Source organism: Prionailurus viverrinus, chromosome A2 (assembly GCF_022837055.1).
Source record: "Prionailurus viverrinus isolate Anna chromosome A2, UM_Priviv_1.0, whole genome shotgun sequence".
NCBI classification, from domain to species: Eukaryota; Metazoa; Chordata; class Mammalia; order Carnivora; family Felidae; genus Prionailurus; species Prionailurus viverrinus.
Window position 1 is genome coordinate 99,086,924 of NC_062562.1, and position 18,112 is coordinate 99,105,035.

The window sequence follows — 18,112 nt, forward strand, 5'->3', positions numbered from 1 at the left end:
CTGAGAGAGAAGAAAAAAGTTCAGTAAAACAATTTTTCTATTCTAATACATGAAAAAAAGATTTTTTGGCCAATGAAAAATATAGTTTAAAAAATCAAGTCAACATTCTAACCTATAGATTCTTTGGTTAAGAAATCATTTCTTCAGGTTCAGTGGCAAGTATTATCCCTAAAATAATTTCCCCCAAATTGGTGCACAGTAAGTGAAATCCTGCCCGGAACCATCTGGAATATGTAAAAATAAGAATCACATCTGATTCTATACAGAATGCAGGGTATATTTTTAGTTACAAAGAACTATTGTCAAACATTCTAAGAAAAAAAAAAAAGGAGGAAAACATTCTCTACTTTCCAACAAGCCAGGGAACTATTTTCAAAGGTTTTTTAAAGACTATGTGATGTGCTTGTTTTTATTATCATTTGGAGGTCTGTTTCACAAGATGAAATATAATATTTAGAAGGGGAAAGAGGCTGCTTAGGGAACATCTAAAGCCTGATTGTTGCTTTAATGGCTTAAGTCTCTTTTCATGCATTCAACAAATAATTATTGAGAGTGTGCTTTGGGCAAAGTGTGCATTAAGCCGTCCGTGTGTTTATTTATTAAGTGTGGTGAGTTGGCATCTCCTCCGTGTTCAGGGAGGGGCAGCCTTGTGCAGCGCTCTCAAAGGGACCCAAAAGAGTTAATAGATCTCATTAGGTAACACGTGGCATCACCATCCACCCAGTTTTTGGTTGGATGGCATTACCAGAGAGGTCAAGGTCTATGTTTGATTCTTACCTGAAGAGGTTTTCGTCTTGCTCAGCACTTTTGGGTCACAAAGCATGCTTTGACCTAACAATCTAACCCCAGAGTCAAAATCAGGCAATAGGAAATATTAGAGCAAATTTGTTACTGTCACTGATACTGTGTGTTCACACTGTATGACTTCCTATCTGAAGGATGGTACTTTATTTTTATTGCTATCAACTCATTCGTATAGAAGCTCAACAGAAGGTTCCAGTATCTAAAACTTAAACAACCTTATGGATAGAAGAACTAATTCTATATAAGATGTGTTATGTGCCAAGAACTGTTATAAATGCTTTACATATAGGTTCATTTTAATTTTCATAGATCCCTATAAAGAAGATGCTGTATTATCCCCATTTCACACACCAGAAGACTAAGGCAGAGAGAGGTTGTATCACTCCCATTGGTTATTAAGTGGCAGAGGTGGCATGGAACTCTAGGCAGTCAGGCTGAAAACCCACTGTTTTCACTCACTGATTAACATACCAAGGATGTTGTCTTTTGTTATTTGAAGATGAAATTAGTTTTTCATTTAAGAAAATTGCGTTGATTGCTGCAACGTATTTTGTAAATAAACTGGCAATGAAATATATGATTTTAAGATTTAGTCAACAGATCTGTGCTGATCCTTTCACTATCCTAGTAATTGGCTCCTTGATGCCTCACGTACTATATCCAGACATTACTCTCTGCAGATGAGCTCCAACTTCTCTCCAGACACTTTCTTCATGGTCTTCTCCCCATCTCCTCCATGTCAATTGGCCTCTTTCCACCTAGTCAATTTAGCCTGAAATCACCTTTCCTTCTTTAAATTTCTATAGCAATTAATGGTAGTGCATTTGTCTGGCTATATATGTTAAGAATTATGGCATTTCCTCTATTGTTGATTTGAACTGTTATTGAAATCATTGGTCATGATTTAACTCCTCATGTGTGTTGTGTCTCTTTAATTCTTTTCTAGGACTCTAAGCTCCTTGAGGACAAAGACCTGGTTTTAAGCCTTAAATAAAAGGTTTTGGTTAGTTTGTATGTATATATTACAGCCATAATCCATCACAAAATAAAACATGAATCCTTCCCAGATTAAGATGAAATGCTGAGGGTCATTAAAAAATATTAAGATGGGTGGCTTTGATTTTAGATAAATAGAATCATCTGCCCATTTAGGAATTGTTCTCTTGTTTTTCTCTGTCTCTCAAGAAATGCTTTTCAATGTCAATTATGCATGAGACAGGGCTAACCTCATTTTTTTTATATATATATAGGTAAAGATTAATGGTCTTGGATTGCATGGAACACATTGTCTAGTTGGGTTTCTGGATTCTATACCTCTCTATAACGTGTAACTAAGAAGCTTAAGAATTATGTAATAAAAACTAAAATGATCTTAACCATGTGAGACTTTAGAGGAGAAAGTTGGGAGAGAGGCCACTTTGGACTGGGATGCTCAGTCCATGAAAATGGGATTTGAGCTATGTATGTAATGGGAGGTATAAACTGTGAGGTTGGTCATGCAGAAAACTATCAATATCAGATTTTTAGGCACTGGAAAGTCAGCAGAAATATTATGAGAAGCCTAATTTGGATTGGAGAAAGATTGGAGGCAGAGTATGCAGTAAAGAATTATTAGAAAATATAGATTCAAAACTTTAGAAGTGCCTTACATAGCTAGATCTCATTTAGGGAGAAGAGAAAACTGTGACCCAAAGAGGTAAAGATAATTGCCTAAGAACACAGTGTAAGGCTTTTACTTTTGTTTTCAATTTTTAATTTTATTTCCGGATCATAAATTTGTAATTTTGAACAAATTTTGTTATGCTTTAAATTGAATTTAAAAGAAAAACACTGAGTCAAGGGCAATTCTACCAACTATCAAAGTATATTTTGGGGCTAGAAACATTAAAGGGCATAGTTTTAATGGAACTGATAGGAAAAAAAGCCTCAAGATTTGGCTATGCAGTATGTTATTTGTCTGAGATATTAAAACATCCTTTTACATTTATGGAAAACAGTATGTTAATAAATAACTCCTAGCTCTATTGCATTATTTGACAACCAGTCCCATGTTATTTTCATTACATTAAATGGTAGCAGTAAACATGAAAATGATGTCTCATAATGCATTGATAAACTTTATCATTTTCTTGCTGAATTTATCACTAAGACAGCTCACATCATTTTCACATCATTTAGTAGATTCAACATGTTCTCAAGGCTACTGACATTTCTGTTGGTTTTGAGTGGCTTCTAATGTTTATTTGCACTTGAGTAGGGACCGAAAAATCTCATTAAAAGACAGTTGCTCATTTCCATTAAGGGGCCATGAAATACAGATGGTGATATTTTTTCATCTGAGTCCAAGGTGAACAAGAAGAAAAAATATTCATAGATCTGAAATACTGACCCATTTGCTCAAGAAATTTCCTGAGTGGTAATAACTTTTACCTGTTATTTCATTTGTTTTGAAATATGTGATAATTTCCAATGGCCAAAGATGACCAACAGAGAGTGATCTTAAACAAAGACCAGTCGCAATTTAACTTGCTGGAAAAGTATTCCAGAGTTTCTGCAATGTTGTAAAACTCCTTGGATATCATTTAAAGCATAAAATCGTATGAAATTTTATGTTTATGTGTTTATTCATTTATTCATATTTTTATCCGGTGACTGTTTATGGACTGCCTAAATAACTGTGGTGTAAGATAAAAAAGTGAAAAATCAAAAAGAGAGATATATGGATAAAACGTTAATGGAAATAAAAACCCTGCTGCTCTAAGTGTGCATGGCTGGAGGCTTAGGGACTTCTTTCCTAAGCTCCTGTGAAATTATGAAAGTCCCTCAATTCTTTCACCAGGCCATATGGAAGTGATCTGGAAGAGTTCATGGACATTTGCAGTGTTGGTACACATCTAAGTGTTAAGTGCACTATTTGAAAGTATACTAGGAAAATGAAGACATTATCAAGGTCAATACTTAAGCTGCTAGCTCACAGTGATTTCTCTCTTTCTGCACATGTCATTGTAGTTAAGATCAAAAGTTTTGCAGTTTCTAGCCAAATTTGAAATTTGGGAGAAATGGTATAAAGATGGTTTGATGAAAATTTGGCCAACTTTGTTTAACTTGAAAATTAGTAACCTTGGACTGGAGTCAAAAAGATGTATGTGTGCATACATACATACAGAATTGTGGGGACTGAAGTCTTGCAGTTTTTATGGAAATGTGGATGAACGTTCTGGGTCTGCAAAGTGCACTAAGCCTCTACCTTCCAAGCAGCTTAATCCAAGAAAACTGTACCCCTAAATCCGTGTGTGTGTGTGTGTGTGTGTGTGTGTACATGTTTGTGTGTGCTCACATGTGTGCATGCACTTTCCTTAGAGGCATGGTGAGTACTTCCCCTGAGTATCATTGATAAAGGGCTTTACAATATGCTCTTTCAGGTCTAATGCCTTAGGTCGATGACATTTCTGATTTAAATATGATTATTCTGAGAAGATTTTAGAACTTAGTTATGACAAGCCTATTCCACTTTTCCTTCCTTCCTTCCTTCTTCTTCCTCTTTCTCTTTTTCTTTCCTTTCTTTCTTCCTTTTTCTTCTCCCCCCACCTTTTTCTTTTTTATTTACAAAACTTTGCCATAAGGGCATTATGAATGTAGGCAAAGGATATTGTCTAAAGATAAAGCAGGATTAAATTAGTTAAGAAAGACTGTGTAAAGATTAATTTAGTATTTTCTATTCAATTTCTACCTTATTATTATTCAGATATTTAATCCAGAAGTTGTTTGGGAATGTAAATTATCATTATTTTGGTACTTTACTGTATTTATTATGTAAAAACAGTCACCAAATGAAACTTTTAATGTACCAAAAATTATACAGAATATATGCATCACAGAAATTATTACTGAATATATTTATGGAAGTAATCATACTATGTACTATGTGCTATTGGGGCATACCCAAGAACAATCGGAAATTTCTGGACTGCTGTACAGTACTTATCTTTTGTTTAAAAATCAAGATTTTTAGTTACTTTCAATACTTTTAAAAGGCTATACCCAGGGGTGCCTGGGTGGCTCAGTTGGTTAAGCCTCCGACTTCAGCTCAGGTCACGATCTCACGGTCTGTGAGTTCGAGCCCCGCGTCGGGCTCTGGGCTGATGGCTCAGAGCCTGGAGCCTGCTTCAGATTCTGTGTCTCCCTCTCTTTCTGCCCCTCCCCCGTTCATGCTCTTTCTCTCTCTGTCTCAAAAATAAATAAACGTTAAAAAAAAAAAAATTAAAAAAAAAAAAAAGGCTATACCCAATACATAGATAAATTAGATTTGAATACAAAGTGAGGAAAATTTTACCTCAAATTTTTCTTAGTACTTTGCCATTAATTTAAGAAATGAAAATCAAAAGACCATGTTTACTATTATAATAAAAATATTTATTATAAAAATGGTTACATCTCATTGTACATAGAAACAAAAACACAATTTATACATCAATAACTTAAGTGGGCCTGAACATTCAGTATCCAACTGCTAGAATCCTAAAGTTCTTCCACAGATTTTACAAATACCAATGTAGACTGTTTCTATTTCGTAGAACTCCATTTACCCAGTTGATGTTATTGAGATATTAACATTTTTTTCTCTAGTATTTTAAAGATAGTTCACAGTGTTTGGGTTAATTAATCAACTGCTTTAAATCTTTGGTAAATACAAGTATTTATATGCAACATTTAAATTTCAGTAAGTAAAAACTGAAAAGTCAAATAACCTATTGTAAATAGTTTTGTGTAATCGATAAATGCATGAGCCAGAGTCCCACCATCAAGAAAAGTTGCTATGCAGGACTTCTCATGATAAGTCTGACATCCACAACAAATTGTTTGAGGCCCTTTTGGCCACTATAAGAAACACCACAACTCTAGGCCACAAGAAAATTACACAAAAATGTTAAATTCAACATATACAAACAGTACCGATTATTTAACAATGCAGAAGATTCTATATTTTTCTCTAAATCCCGGTTTATACATCAATTTGAACAGGTGAGTTTATTACCTCATTAAAGCCTATTATCTCACAAGAGTGAGAGAACCATTTAAAGAAGCCATTGTGTTTTGAAAGACATCCATTCATCCTCTTGCCAGTAATTTATCTATGAAAATATAGATAATTTCTTGAAATAATTTGTAGGGAAAAAAGCAAGATGCCTGTCTTCTGTTTCCTTCCTTCCTCCCTTTCTTTTCTCCTTCCCTCCTTCCTTCCTTCCTTCCTTCCTTCCTTCTTTCCTTCCTTCCTTCATTTTTCCATTCTTTTTGTGGGAGTTATATAGTAGACTGGCCTGTCAACCTACATATTATATTTGAGCGCCACAAATTTCCATATGCATTACAACTTTCATTTATCAGCCCTCTCTCAATGATTCAAATGAAAGCATCCTGGCATGAAAACCTCTTACTCCCAGGCTATTTGTTAAAAATATCCCAAAAAGTATTTAAATTCTAACGTCCCCAAGCCATTTGAAAATTATAAATTGTTTTTATAGACATAGTAATGCAGGAGTGTAGAGGATATAATTAAATATAACAAAAATATATCTTGTTAAGCTAGAAAATGGATACCATCATTGGATTACCACCACTACAGGGTAGAGAACAGCCCCTGCTACCGAGTTAGGTTCTGAATGCATGATTTCTTTCCCTAACATTGGCTTTTCCAACCTACCATTTCATTTAAAAATAAAGCAAGGTGAGAGATATCATTGTTATCACTTTGGCAATTCTCCTCCCCTGCTAATTGCCGACATCCTGAATTCAGTGCATATTTTAAAACTCACTCAAGACTAGGCAGGCACCTGGCAATATTGTGTTGTTCACTTATTACATGAAGTGTGAACAGGAAAGCAGCATAATGAAGACACTATATTTATCAGAAGAGGTTTTCTTCTGAGATTTTTACACGGGCCCAATGCCTTGGCTGCAACTTTGAATGAAATGTCTTGATTCTTTCTTCCTCATTCAAATAACGTTCAAAGTAAATGTTATTTAGTCACCAGCTTACCCCCACTGCAGCGCATAGAAATGTACATTTATGTACACGTCTAATCTCATAGCCTAAACTACGCCCCAGCCCTTTGATGGCAGGGGAATACTGGCATATTGACATTCGGTGTGCAATAAATACCAGTGTCTTTTGCCATCAACCAGAGGCCTAAATATCAGTCTATTGAAACTGTTAGCTTATATCTTCACTTTACACCCATTCTTGTTGATAAAGACATGGACACTTGAGGCTTTATTCTGCTTCAGGATTTGATATAAGCTCATACGTTAGGCTACATTAAAAGAATAGAGACTGGCCATCTGTTAATGCCTACGTTACGCTCTCCTGGGTCACGGAAACGGGTGTCGTTCCTCTTTGCACCACTGTTGTGATCAAGGGGTTGCTTTTGTTTGTTTTTGAGGAAACAGGAGTTCACACACAAACACTCAAGAAGCAGCACTGGCATAGGCCCACTTTGATCCCTTCGAGTGTCCTGAGTGTCCCTTTTCACAGAGCCATTTTCTCCTTTGCCAAGTTCCTTGGTTCCTTGCTTGGGATACACCAGTCATCAGCCTCAATGCTCATCTGATAATGTTTGAAGGCTGATTTGTTAAAGACGGGGAGTTTTTCTACAGACTCTGAAGATAAGGCCTGAAAGAAGACAGGGAAGAAAAATCAAACCAAAGAAGTTATTCATGGCATAATTTGTATTTGAAGTGATTATTCAAAATTACTCAAACATTCAAATATATCCCTTTGATTGATTCAGTAATAACACACCACAATCCATAGTATGCTAGGCATGTATAAAAGAAAACTAAAAAAAGCAAATGTTATTTCTACCCTATAGGGGCTGAAACAGTATATATACAATTGTAAATTGGGGAACAGAATTTGTATTCCATATTTACACATGCCCCTTGTTTGGATATTGCCGATGTGATAGAGCTGAATAGCAAAGCTCTTCTTTCTTTACGAAAACCTTTGTATCTGTGATAGAGCCCTAATCCGATACAATTAATTAAAATCTGAGACTATAAATCTATGATCTTTTAATCTTTCCCAGTACTTTGAAGACTTTTGCTCATTTAAGAAATGAATACATTAACTATTTCAGGTAGTCAAAGTCCTCTTGGCAAATAATTCCCTTGCACAAAATGGGAGCCTGCAAGCTTAATGTTTTAGTCGCTAAAATCTGTAAATACATGTTCAGTCAAAACAGTTGGAAAATGATTAACGAATAAGGGCAGTGACCTTAACAAATAAATTGAGGCTTTATCAGAAATAGAAAAAAAACATGTACCAAGTTTTAAAGTTTAATCAGGAAATGCCAGACATCCCACTGACAGCTTGTGAGCAGTTAGTTTTTCCTTCCCTGGATTTCTAATAAGGTCAGCTTAACGTCTTCAGTATGTTGATATCAGTTGTTTTCTAGGCTGGAACATTATTAGCATATACTCCCCACTATTCTCACAGATGCCAAAAGGTGTTGATTTTAAAAATTCACATGAGCATCTCCTCATTTGGAAGCTTGCATGCTTCTTGAGAAATAATTTTGCTTCACTTGAGGCAGGGAGCCTGGCCCCACTTCCAGTTTGGTAAGTTACCATAGTACATTTTAAATTGTATATCTACACATACCAAACAGAAAATAAAATGACTTGTAGTCATCATTATTTGCATTAACTCAGTTTGGGGTATTTACTGTGGACCATGGAACTCGGGTCTGTAAAGGAGGCATTGTTTTCAGAACTATGATTGTTTCTATTGCATTTAAACGATACCTTTAAGTAGATGATGGCATCTGTTCCATATCCTGACAAAGAGTAGAGATTCAGATCTCCTTGAAAGTACTTGGCATAGAGACGAGAAATTGGCAAGCCGTAACCAAAACCAGCCTAGAGGGGAAAAATCAGTTAGTGGCAAAGAAGTATACCTGATCACTGAAATACAAAATGGAGGGAGGAGTTATCCTCCCCGAAACTGATGTTCTAGAACCTAGATAAATATTTTCTGCTTCCAATCAGACACCTCCTGTAGAATTGTTTTACCATTTTCAGCTTGCTGTATCATTCTTCCTCAAACCCCCCATGCCCAATTTAACTAAACTGACTAACTTGACTAAACACGTCTTTGTAATCCTTGCTTTACATTTAGAATAAGTGGCTGGGATGAACTTAGTCATTTAATCGGTCTTACCAAAGGAGCATTCCGGGAATTATCCATCACAGGCGTTGGCGCAGTGGAGTATGTGTAACTAAAGAGGCGGTCGATGATCCTCAGGGGAACACCACCTCCTCTGTCTGAAATCTTAAGCAAACAAACAAGTCACCAAAGCTATACATTAAAAACAATGTGCATTTATCTACAGAAAAGTATTTTTTCCTTCATTTAAAAATCACCTGGTATACAAGACTTTGATCTGTTGCTAAAAGCAGAGAGCTTGATTTTATGGATACATTTTTACTTGTCTCAAGAGAGACTCAAAAGAAACACAGAGAATGGTTACCTTAATTGTGAGGTCTTCTTTTCCCAAGACAACAATCACTTCAATTGGTGTAAGGGAAGGCCAATTTTCCTGGTGTTCAACTGTTGCTCTCATTGCATTCTAAGGAAATCAAAACCATAAGGGATTCAATGGCAGAAGAATGAGAAACAATAAATAACTGTTTTTTATGTTTAAAATAAAAGCAGCACAGAGGGTAATTCAAAGTTCCTATTTTTTTTTAAGTTAGTAGTAAAACAGCTCTGTAAATAGCCATTTATGAATGTGTCATGCAGGATGTATAATGAAAAATATTCATTTACCATGTAATATAGCTCCTGGGAGTAATGTCTAATGGAAAAACAATTCTGCTAGCTGTCAACTTCTTATTTGTAAGCTTAATTTAAATGTAGAAATTGGTTTTTATAGTCCATTTCCTGGCTCTCTCTTTTTTGTCTTTCCATTACATTTTACATCCAAGCACCAAAGACTATTACATAACAAATGAACAGTGAATCATTGAACCAATTTATTGGCTTTTATAAAACTTGCTGGGAAAGGTTGTTACTATTTAAAAAGATAGTAAATAATTCTAAATTAAATTTCAATTTGCATTTGATTATCATCTTAACTTTTACCAATGATGGCAAAATAACTCTAGGAGTTGGACTATTCAATTTAAAAATAAATGAAATTAACGAAAAAAGCATCTTTTGGCCTTCAACAGAAGAAGAAACTCAAACAAGTTTTCAGACAAATGCATGAATCTCAGGAAGATAAAGTTTTGGTTTATTTCACCCATTTTCCTCTCTAACCTTTTTGTAGTACATTATCTGCTTTCTGGTTTGTATATAATAGCAAGTTCTAATCATTAGCTGAAGTAAAAGAAAATAGATCAGATGTTTGTAGTACAATCGATACCTCATTGCACTAACATTAGAATAAGGTAGGAAACAGTGAGTCTGAGAAAAGTTGTATCAGAATTAGAGGCAAATTTCACTTTTTTTAGGCTTCCTCCTCTGTCAGTCCAAGAGATTCTTGAAAAACATCACGGAGCTTTTTTTTCGGTGTGAGCACAGTTTTAATTTGATGTTAAAACCTAGGACAGGATTTGATCCATGGTACCTGGCTACCCCAGACCAGTAACATTCACATCCTTTGCGATCTTGTTAGAAATGCAAATTCTCAGATATACAGAATCGCAATATCTGGGGCTGAGGCTAAGAATCTGTGTTTTAACAAGGTTTCCAGATGATTCTAATGCATACTGAAGTTTGAGAAGCACTGAACCACAGTCTTGCTATTGAAAGTGTGGAGTGTGGACCAGCAACATCACCTGTTGGCTTATTAAAAATTCTAAACCCCATAACAGTTCCACTGAATCAGAATTTGCATTTTTTTATCAGAAAATTTTTTTAATGTTTATTTTTGAGAGAGAGAGAGAGAGAGAGAGAGAGGGAGGGGCAGAGAGAGAGAGAGAGGGAGACACAGCATCTGAAGCAGGCTCCAGGCTCTGAGATGTCAGCACAGAGCCCGACGCAGGGCTCTGACTCAGGGCTCTCTGACTCACGAACCGTGAGATCATGACCTGAGCCCAAGGTTGCTTAACCAACTGAGCTACCCAGGCGCCCCCAAAATTTGCATTTTTAACAAAACCCCAGGTGACTCATATGCATGTTAAAGCTGATCATGGAAGGAACTGCCTTCCCTGCCTTCTGAGTATATTCCAGACTCAGGTTGGAGCCCTGCCATGTCTGGATTTGGAGCTGGAGTGTCCTGTGGGGGTGGAGGTAACAAGGCCTCATTCACTGGAACATTTACCCAATGACCTTCCTTAACAAATGCATGAATGACTAGTGCTTTGTTGGACACCTGAGAAAATAATAAGAACAGGGAGCACTAAAGACATCGTGAATCATATTGTGCATTCTCAAGTACGTTTTAATGTTACAATGAACTGCATGTGCCCTTTCAAACATTAACTGGAGCTTCCTTCTGCTAGGAGTACTGAATCATGTTCGGGAGAAGACAGTGATGCTCCCATTGAGTGGGAAATGATAAAGGAAATAAAAATGTAACCTGTGAATTAAAAAAAAACAAACCCACAAAACTGAAATTATATTGTGAAGTGTCATACCTTGAATAGTTCAAAGAGCATATGATGAAGGTGAGAAGGTACATACACAATGTGAATTGGCTGGCCTGGAAATTTCCCTAGAAAAAATTTAAACTCATTTAAAATCAGCAAGCAAATATTTCATTAAAACAAACTTCCATATCTATGCGAATTAACAGATACCCCTTATTCTCAAGATTAGAATACTCCCCATCTTTCTGTACTCCGAAACTCTCCCCAAGAAGCTTCCCCCTTAAACAGTAAACACAACTGGCTTATTTTCAAAATGCTATTACAGTTGCTGTCTTGTGCTCTCTGATTAAGTTTTTGCATTTCTCTAACAATGTATAAAGTCAGATGAAGTGTGTCACAAGGGTGATTATGAAATTAGATTATGTAGATTATTTGTTTCTGCTTTCATAACTTTTGTACTGGGAAATTTCAGAGTTAAAATTATATGCATTTTAAGAAAGAATAAAAAAAATAAATATGTCCATAGCATAACATTGAAATTAATGCTAACTATACTTTTCATATTTTATGGGAAACAGCATATCTGATTATTCTTGATCTTTATCACCCAAACATTAAATCTTACAGGCAAAATATGCTTACATTTCACCGAGAGGTTAAAGAAAACAGAGAAACAAAAACCTCATAATACTGTTTGAGAAGAAAAATAAAAGTATTATTCTCTGGTGTTCCAGGCCTTGGCAAAGTCTGAATCAGAAAACAGAAGGTCTGGCACAATTCCCTCTTTATTTGATCAAACAGTTCAAGCAGTTTATCTACAAGTATTATGCAACAGTGCTGTTAATGCTTAGAGGTATTTTTCAATCTTTATTTGTATTCCTATTTTTAATTCAGCAATTATATTTACATATCCCCAGTCCATAAGTTAGGGCACTTTTAATTCCAACAACTTAATTTTTACTGTTTTTCTTTAAGAAGCACCATGGGATAAGCTAAAAACAGAGCCTGACATTCATCATATTATCACTTCAAGGTAGGAAGACCCTGTCTTTTCAGGTGCCCTAGAGTTGAAGTCACTGAAGTATGCTTTGCTTCCAGAACAGTGGTGTATACTTATAGTGCAATTAAAATAATTTTATTTTTAATTTAAAAACATTTTTAAAAGAACATTTAACATGAGATCTACCTTCTTAAATATCTAAGCATACAACATAGTATTGTTAACTATAGGCATGGTGTTGTACAGCAGATCTCTAGAACCTACTAATCTTATGTAACTGAGATTTTACACCCATTAAATAGCAACTCCCCATTTCCCCCAGCCCCCGTTCTCTGACAACCACCATTCAACTCTCTGCCTCTCAGAGTTTGAATATTTTATATACCTCAGATAAGTGGAATCATACAGTATTTGGCCTTCTAGGACTAGCTTATTTCTTACAGTAAATTTAAAGTGTTTTTCCCCCCAATCTTATGAGTAACTTCTCCAGGAGGATACATCCACAACCAGTGGTTCCTCCTATTTCTGGCCTCCCCGACTCCTATATTCTGTAATAAGCTATCTTTTTGATCTAAGATACTGGAACTTTGTGGCTACTCTAAATCTTAAATTATTTGTTTAAACCATTCTTCTTTATGAATCAGCAGCAGCAACTGAATATGCTCAATTGGAACTTCCCAGTTGAGATAAAGAGATCCGTGGCTTCAAAAAAGAAGCGTACAAATTCTAGACAAGTTCAGAAGCGAGAAAAGCAACACAGAAGTTGCTCTGTATTTACAAGAAGTAATCATACTGGGAGAGTAGTGAATTTTCTATAAATTAAAATATGTTTTATTTATAGCTTACCATTCACTTGTGTGAGTTTTAATTCTGGTGATGTTAAATAATACTGGTCACAAAGCATCTTTGAACATTCAAAGGCATCTGAAATAGAAGGTTTTTTTCATAATGATGAAATACACTTATGCCAAGTAAAATTTTCATGTAATCTTTTCATGTAATCTTTCATGTAGTTAGTTGTGTACTACCCTGTACCCTAAATATCTGAAATGTTCTTTAGAGTACGTGTTTATTTACCTGAAAAAATACCTTTTAAATATTTTATTGAAGAAAAAATTAAGGCAGTGGTTAAGTTATAGCTGTAGCAATAGGATTATGCCCACTTCGGAGATCAAATAAATATATAAGAATATGGAGATTAGCCATTCATGTTTGGATTTTTATAATTTTATAAATGAATGTTTAAACCCCTGACTTTCCAAAGCAAATGACCTTCATGACAGTATTTATAAAATATAAATGGAACACTCTGAATACAAATTCATTCACAAAGTCACCTTAACTATAGACATGTCAATCATATAGCATGTATTTTTAATCAGAGGAATACAGAAATCTAGAAATTACCTTGGACCACAGCTGCCACGTCACAGTTTGGATCAATGCTTCCAATGTGACTTGGGTTTCCTGTCTGTGAGTCACTAAATATAAGAACTGTTGACAAATAAGAACAGTTGTTTTAAACATCAGGATAGTAATGATTAAAGCTACCGTTGTAAACGAATGTGAGCCCCCGAATAACAGAAGATCTGGTTGGGGTGTAGCTTATATTCTACACCCATCTCTGTATGCCATGAACATGATGAACTAACTTACTGTGCTGGTTCATCAGCATCCGGGTAGAAATACGGTTCATATAAAATCGATCCAAGAAATACTGAAGATTTTGATTGGTGACTGGGTCAACTGTACAGGCATCTTTATATTCTATGATTCCTTGTGCCATTGTAGGAACCACATTGTGGTGTCTATTTCGAACTGTGATGAGAGTATCTACAAAACTAAGCCAAAACACATGAATAGTTAGTGAAAGTTCAAATAAGTTTCTTTCACTTATAGTCCTTAGATTATTTCAAAGAAAGCTAAAGCTTTTTGTAAGTACCCATCTAACAAATTCAAATGATAAAATGTTTGGATGAAGTTTTATTAAGGCTCTTGCTACAGATTCTTTGACTATGTAGAGGAAATAGTATCACAAACAGATTTATTTGGCTTCTAACTTACATGTAAACATACCAGCTTTCTAACTGGTGAATTCATTCTAAGAGTTCCTTATGCATTCTCTTTAAAAAATAATAATTAAAAAATAATTACTATAAAGGAGGATTCTAGAGTGCCATTGTGGGAAAACACTTTTGAATTTTCTTGTCAGATTTATAAAAAGATTCTTCTTTCTTATTCTTATAGTCAGAAACTGTCAGTGACTCTGAAAGGAAGTGTCCAATTTCCCATGACAATGACATTTATTAATATTATGCAATACTAAATCCACCTGCAAATGCCATCATCAGACTAAATTTATAGTAAAAATAGAATTCCTTAAACATAAAAAGTTCTCCACACTTGTTCGTACTCAGCATCATTTTCAATGCTATCATTCTTTATCATTTTTAAAAAACCAACAAGCCCAAACTTGTCATTTGGAAAGGGGAGATTATTTGTCATTCAGAGTTGTAGTTCCTTTAATTTATGTCTAAAAAAAAAATCTTAGGAGTATGTCTGGAAATAGCCAAAGTTTTAGACTTTTATTCCAATGCATAGAACTTACTCTGATAATGCTTTCTGGTCCTCTGGGCTTTTCTCATGGAATTCTACCAAATCCATCAGGCTCTGGATATACCTATAAAGTGACAGGTGTGCTTTAAGTTTCAAAATTGAGCAGTCAGATACAAGTGGCTAACTCATTTCAAAATGACTTTCAAAAAGAGAAAGAACTATGTCTAAAATTAAAACTTTCGGGGCGCCTGGGTGGCTTGGTCGGTTAAGCCTCCGACTTCGGCTCAGGTCATGATCTCGCGGGTCCGTGAGTTCGAGCCCCGCGTCGCGCTCTGTGCTGACAGCTCAGAGCCTGGAGCCTGTTTCAGATTCTGTGTCTCCCTCTCTCTCTCTGCCCCTCCCCCCATTCATGCTCTGTCTCTGTCTCAAAACTAAATAAAACATTAAAAAAAAATTTTTTAAATAAATAAATAAAATTAAAACTTTCTTTCAAGACCTCTGGAAAACAATATAATTTAAAAAAATATGAAGCTACAACTTTAACGTTCAACTTTCTAACGTAAAATTTATATTTCTTTAATCATTCCAAATCAGTAGTCAGTTTTTTGTTTTATCTGACAAATGTTTTCTTTTTCTATTGCATTTAGAAATAACTTTTTAAGGAAGACTTCCGTCCTATTTTTTCCCACTATATTCATTCATAGGTGAGTAGAAGTCATGAAAGTCAGTAAATACTACAGATTTAATATGAGTTTCAAACGGTAATTTTTAATATGTGTTTCAGATTATAATTGCTTAATAATATAATATAATATTATATAATATGCATTTCTTGAATCAATGAACAAAAAGCTGTGCAGTCAGTGGATTAGAGTGATGCAAGGTGACTGTCTGCATACCTTGGTCCTGTTCTCTGAAAATCTTTTCCTTTGGGTGATTTACCCTCTCCAAGCCTCAGTATCCTTATCTTTAAAATGAGATGATAACACACTTACTAAGTGCTGCCTGTGTGCCAAGTACTGTTTTAAGTACTTTAACGAATTAGCTCATTTAATTTCATTCACATATTCCTTTGAAGCATATACTTTGTCTTCCTCTATCACAGATGGAGGAATTAAGGCATAGAGAATCCTGCAGAGGCAGGATTTGAACCCAAAGCCTGCTGTTAATCAGTTTGTAAGTAACAAAGATTAGACCCTGTAAGTAGTAGTCATTCCTGTCTGTTTCTCGAGTAGGATTTCTTTAGCAATATCAAACCCTGTCTTTTATTATTTAAAATACAATTATATTGTGAAATTATGTACTTTTTCAGGATAAAATGTCTGTTTATAGCTATATAACTGTCCTTATGATAACTTACTCTGAATTACTAAAAAATCTTCACATCTTTCAAAAATAGTTACTGTTCAGACCACCCGTTTTCCAATTATGATGTTAATAAATTATAAGAATTCATACTCAGATACTTGTCTTCAAAACAGAGACTGTTTTGGAATGATTGACCACTTACCAGCTTTTAACTAATTGCACTGAAGAGGTATTGACTAATCGATCAGGGAGGATGTCAATTTCCTTCAGGATATTGGCTAGCCTCACAGGCAATTCTTGTCGCAAAAATGCAAAGGAAGTTCTTTCACATGCATTTTCAGAACCTGTAATAAATAACATTTATTTAGTTTTTGGAGAAAAGTAGATCCAAATGATACATTTGAATATCATTAAATATCCAATATTGAACACACACACATCATACAATTATAGTTCACCCTCAGTTGGGTTATTATTTATAGGTAATTCATAAGTAAGTATCTCCTTCTTCATTGTCTTTTTCTTTACTTTTTTTTTTTAGATGACCAATATGAGAATTATTGTTTTCTTTTTTTGAAAGAGGATTAATTTCCATGAAGTCAGAATATACTGTAGCTCAGTCAACACCACTATGTTAACCAGACAACTTGGTTCAGAGAGTTCTAGATATGAAATTGGAGCAGAGGGATAAGAGGGTGGATAAGAGTCATGATGTTTCCAGATTAGTATTAAATAATATCACATTTAAATCCTTGAAATTTTCTTCATAAGATTACTGCAGAAAGTTTGCAAACATTTTTGGCAGTAATGCAAATATATGGAAGAGACAAATTTGTCAGCAATGCAGAGATATGTATATACCCTGTGAATGGGTGGAAGGTGGTTAAGGGCTAAAATTTCAATTAACTTGAGGCTACTTTATAACATTAGGAATCTTCTCCAAAAAGTATTATGTTGTGGAGGAGGGGATAAAGTTTTTAATCCATTGTGAAATGGTGACTGAAAGCAAAAAGTATTTTGACTGGAAGGTTTGGACGGAAAGATGAGCTCAAACCATCCAGTATCAGCGGGTCAGCAAGTGGCCTTCACCTGTAGGCACAAAGTGTCAGAAATAGGACAGATCTACGAAAGGGCAGGGTGCACAGGCGTCGAGGCTCCAGGGTTCAGCAGGATTGGGGACCCCAGTTATTTTAAGCAGTGAGCCCAGCCCTCCCTGCACAAGGGCTGAAAGTTAAGGCAGCTCCCCAACCCCAGCGCCCCCACCCAGCCCTACTTCCCAGCTCACCAAAGTCCAGGAGCTGCTTCATGGACAGTGGGGACGGACTGTAGCGCGAAAAATGCTCGACCTCGCGGGGCACCAGGCTGGCGCCGCTCAGCGAGCCGGCGCTGCGCATCACGAAGCGGGCCGCCTTCATCTTGATGCCCACCTTGCCTGGCGAGCGCTGGGGCTGGCTTAAGGGACGTAGACTGAGGAAAGCAAAATCAGGGACCGAGGAGGGGGCGGTGCGCCTCTAGAGAGAGAAGACTGGCTTGTGCACCTGGCCTGGGCTGAGTTTCGGGGGGTGCTTCCGAGTGGAGGTGGCCGGCTGTGAGTCGGAGGAACAGAGAGCAGCTGGAGACTCAAGTTCGCGTTTGGCCACCACCCGCCGCCTCCCGTGGTTTTATTTGTGTCCCCACACGCTCCCCCCAATTCCAAAGGGGAGGAGTCACTGGGACTTGGAGACGCGTCCAGAACTGGGGCCGTGCCAATCAGCTCAGATAAAGAACTTTGGGCCCCGCCCCCGGCCGCGGGGTCCTGTCGGTGGAGAGACCTGGCACCAGTACCCGAGGCTGTGAGGAGTAAGCGGGGGG

The 18,112-nt window shown here is 36.2% G+C and overlaps 1 protein-coding gene across 1 annotated transcript; it reads right to left on the reverse strand.

Annotated features, from left to right (window-relative positions):
• Window positions 1-5,195: 5,195 nt before the first annotated feature.
• PDK4 (pyruvate dehydrogenase kinase 4) lies at window positions 5,196-17,899 on the reverse strand. The gene is made up of 11 exons (XM_047849802.1): window positions 17,547-17,899; window positions 16,464-16,605; window positions 15,006-15,077; window positions 14,054-14,238; window positions 13,805-13,891; window positions 13,244-13,321; window positions 11,446-11,522; window positions 9,333-9,431; window positions 9,023-9,133; window positions 8,608-8,721; window positions 5,196-7,474 (listed from the first exon to the last, which is right to left on the reverse strand). The coding sequence occupies exons 1-11, from the start codon at window positions 17,674-17,676 to the stop codon at window positions 7,331-7,333; spliced, it is 1,239 nt and encodes a 412-aa protein (XP_047705758.1). The 5' UTR covers window positions 17,677-17,899; the 3' UTR covers window positions 5,196-7,330.
• Between the last annotated feature and the right edge of the window lie 213 nt (window positions 17,900-18,112).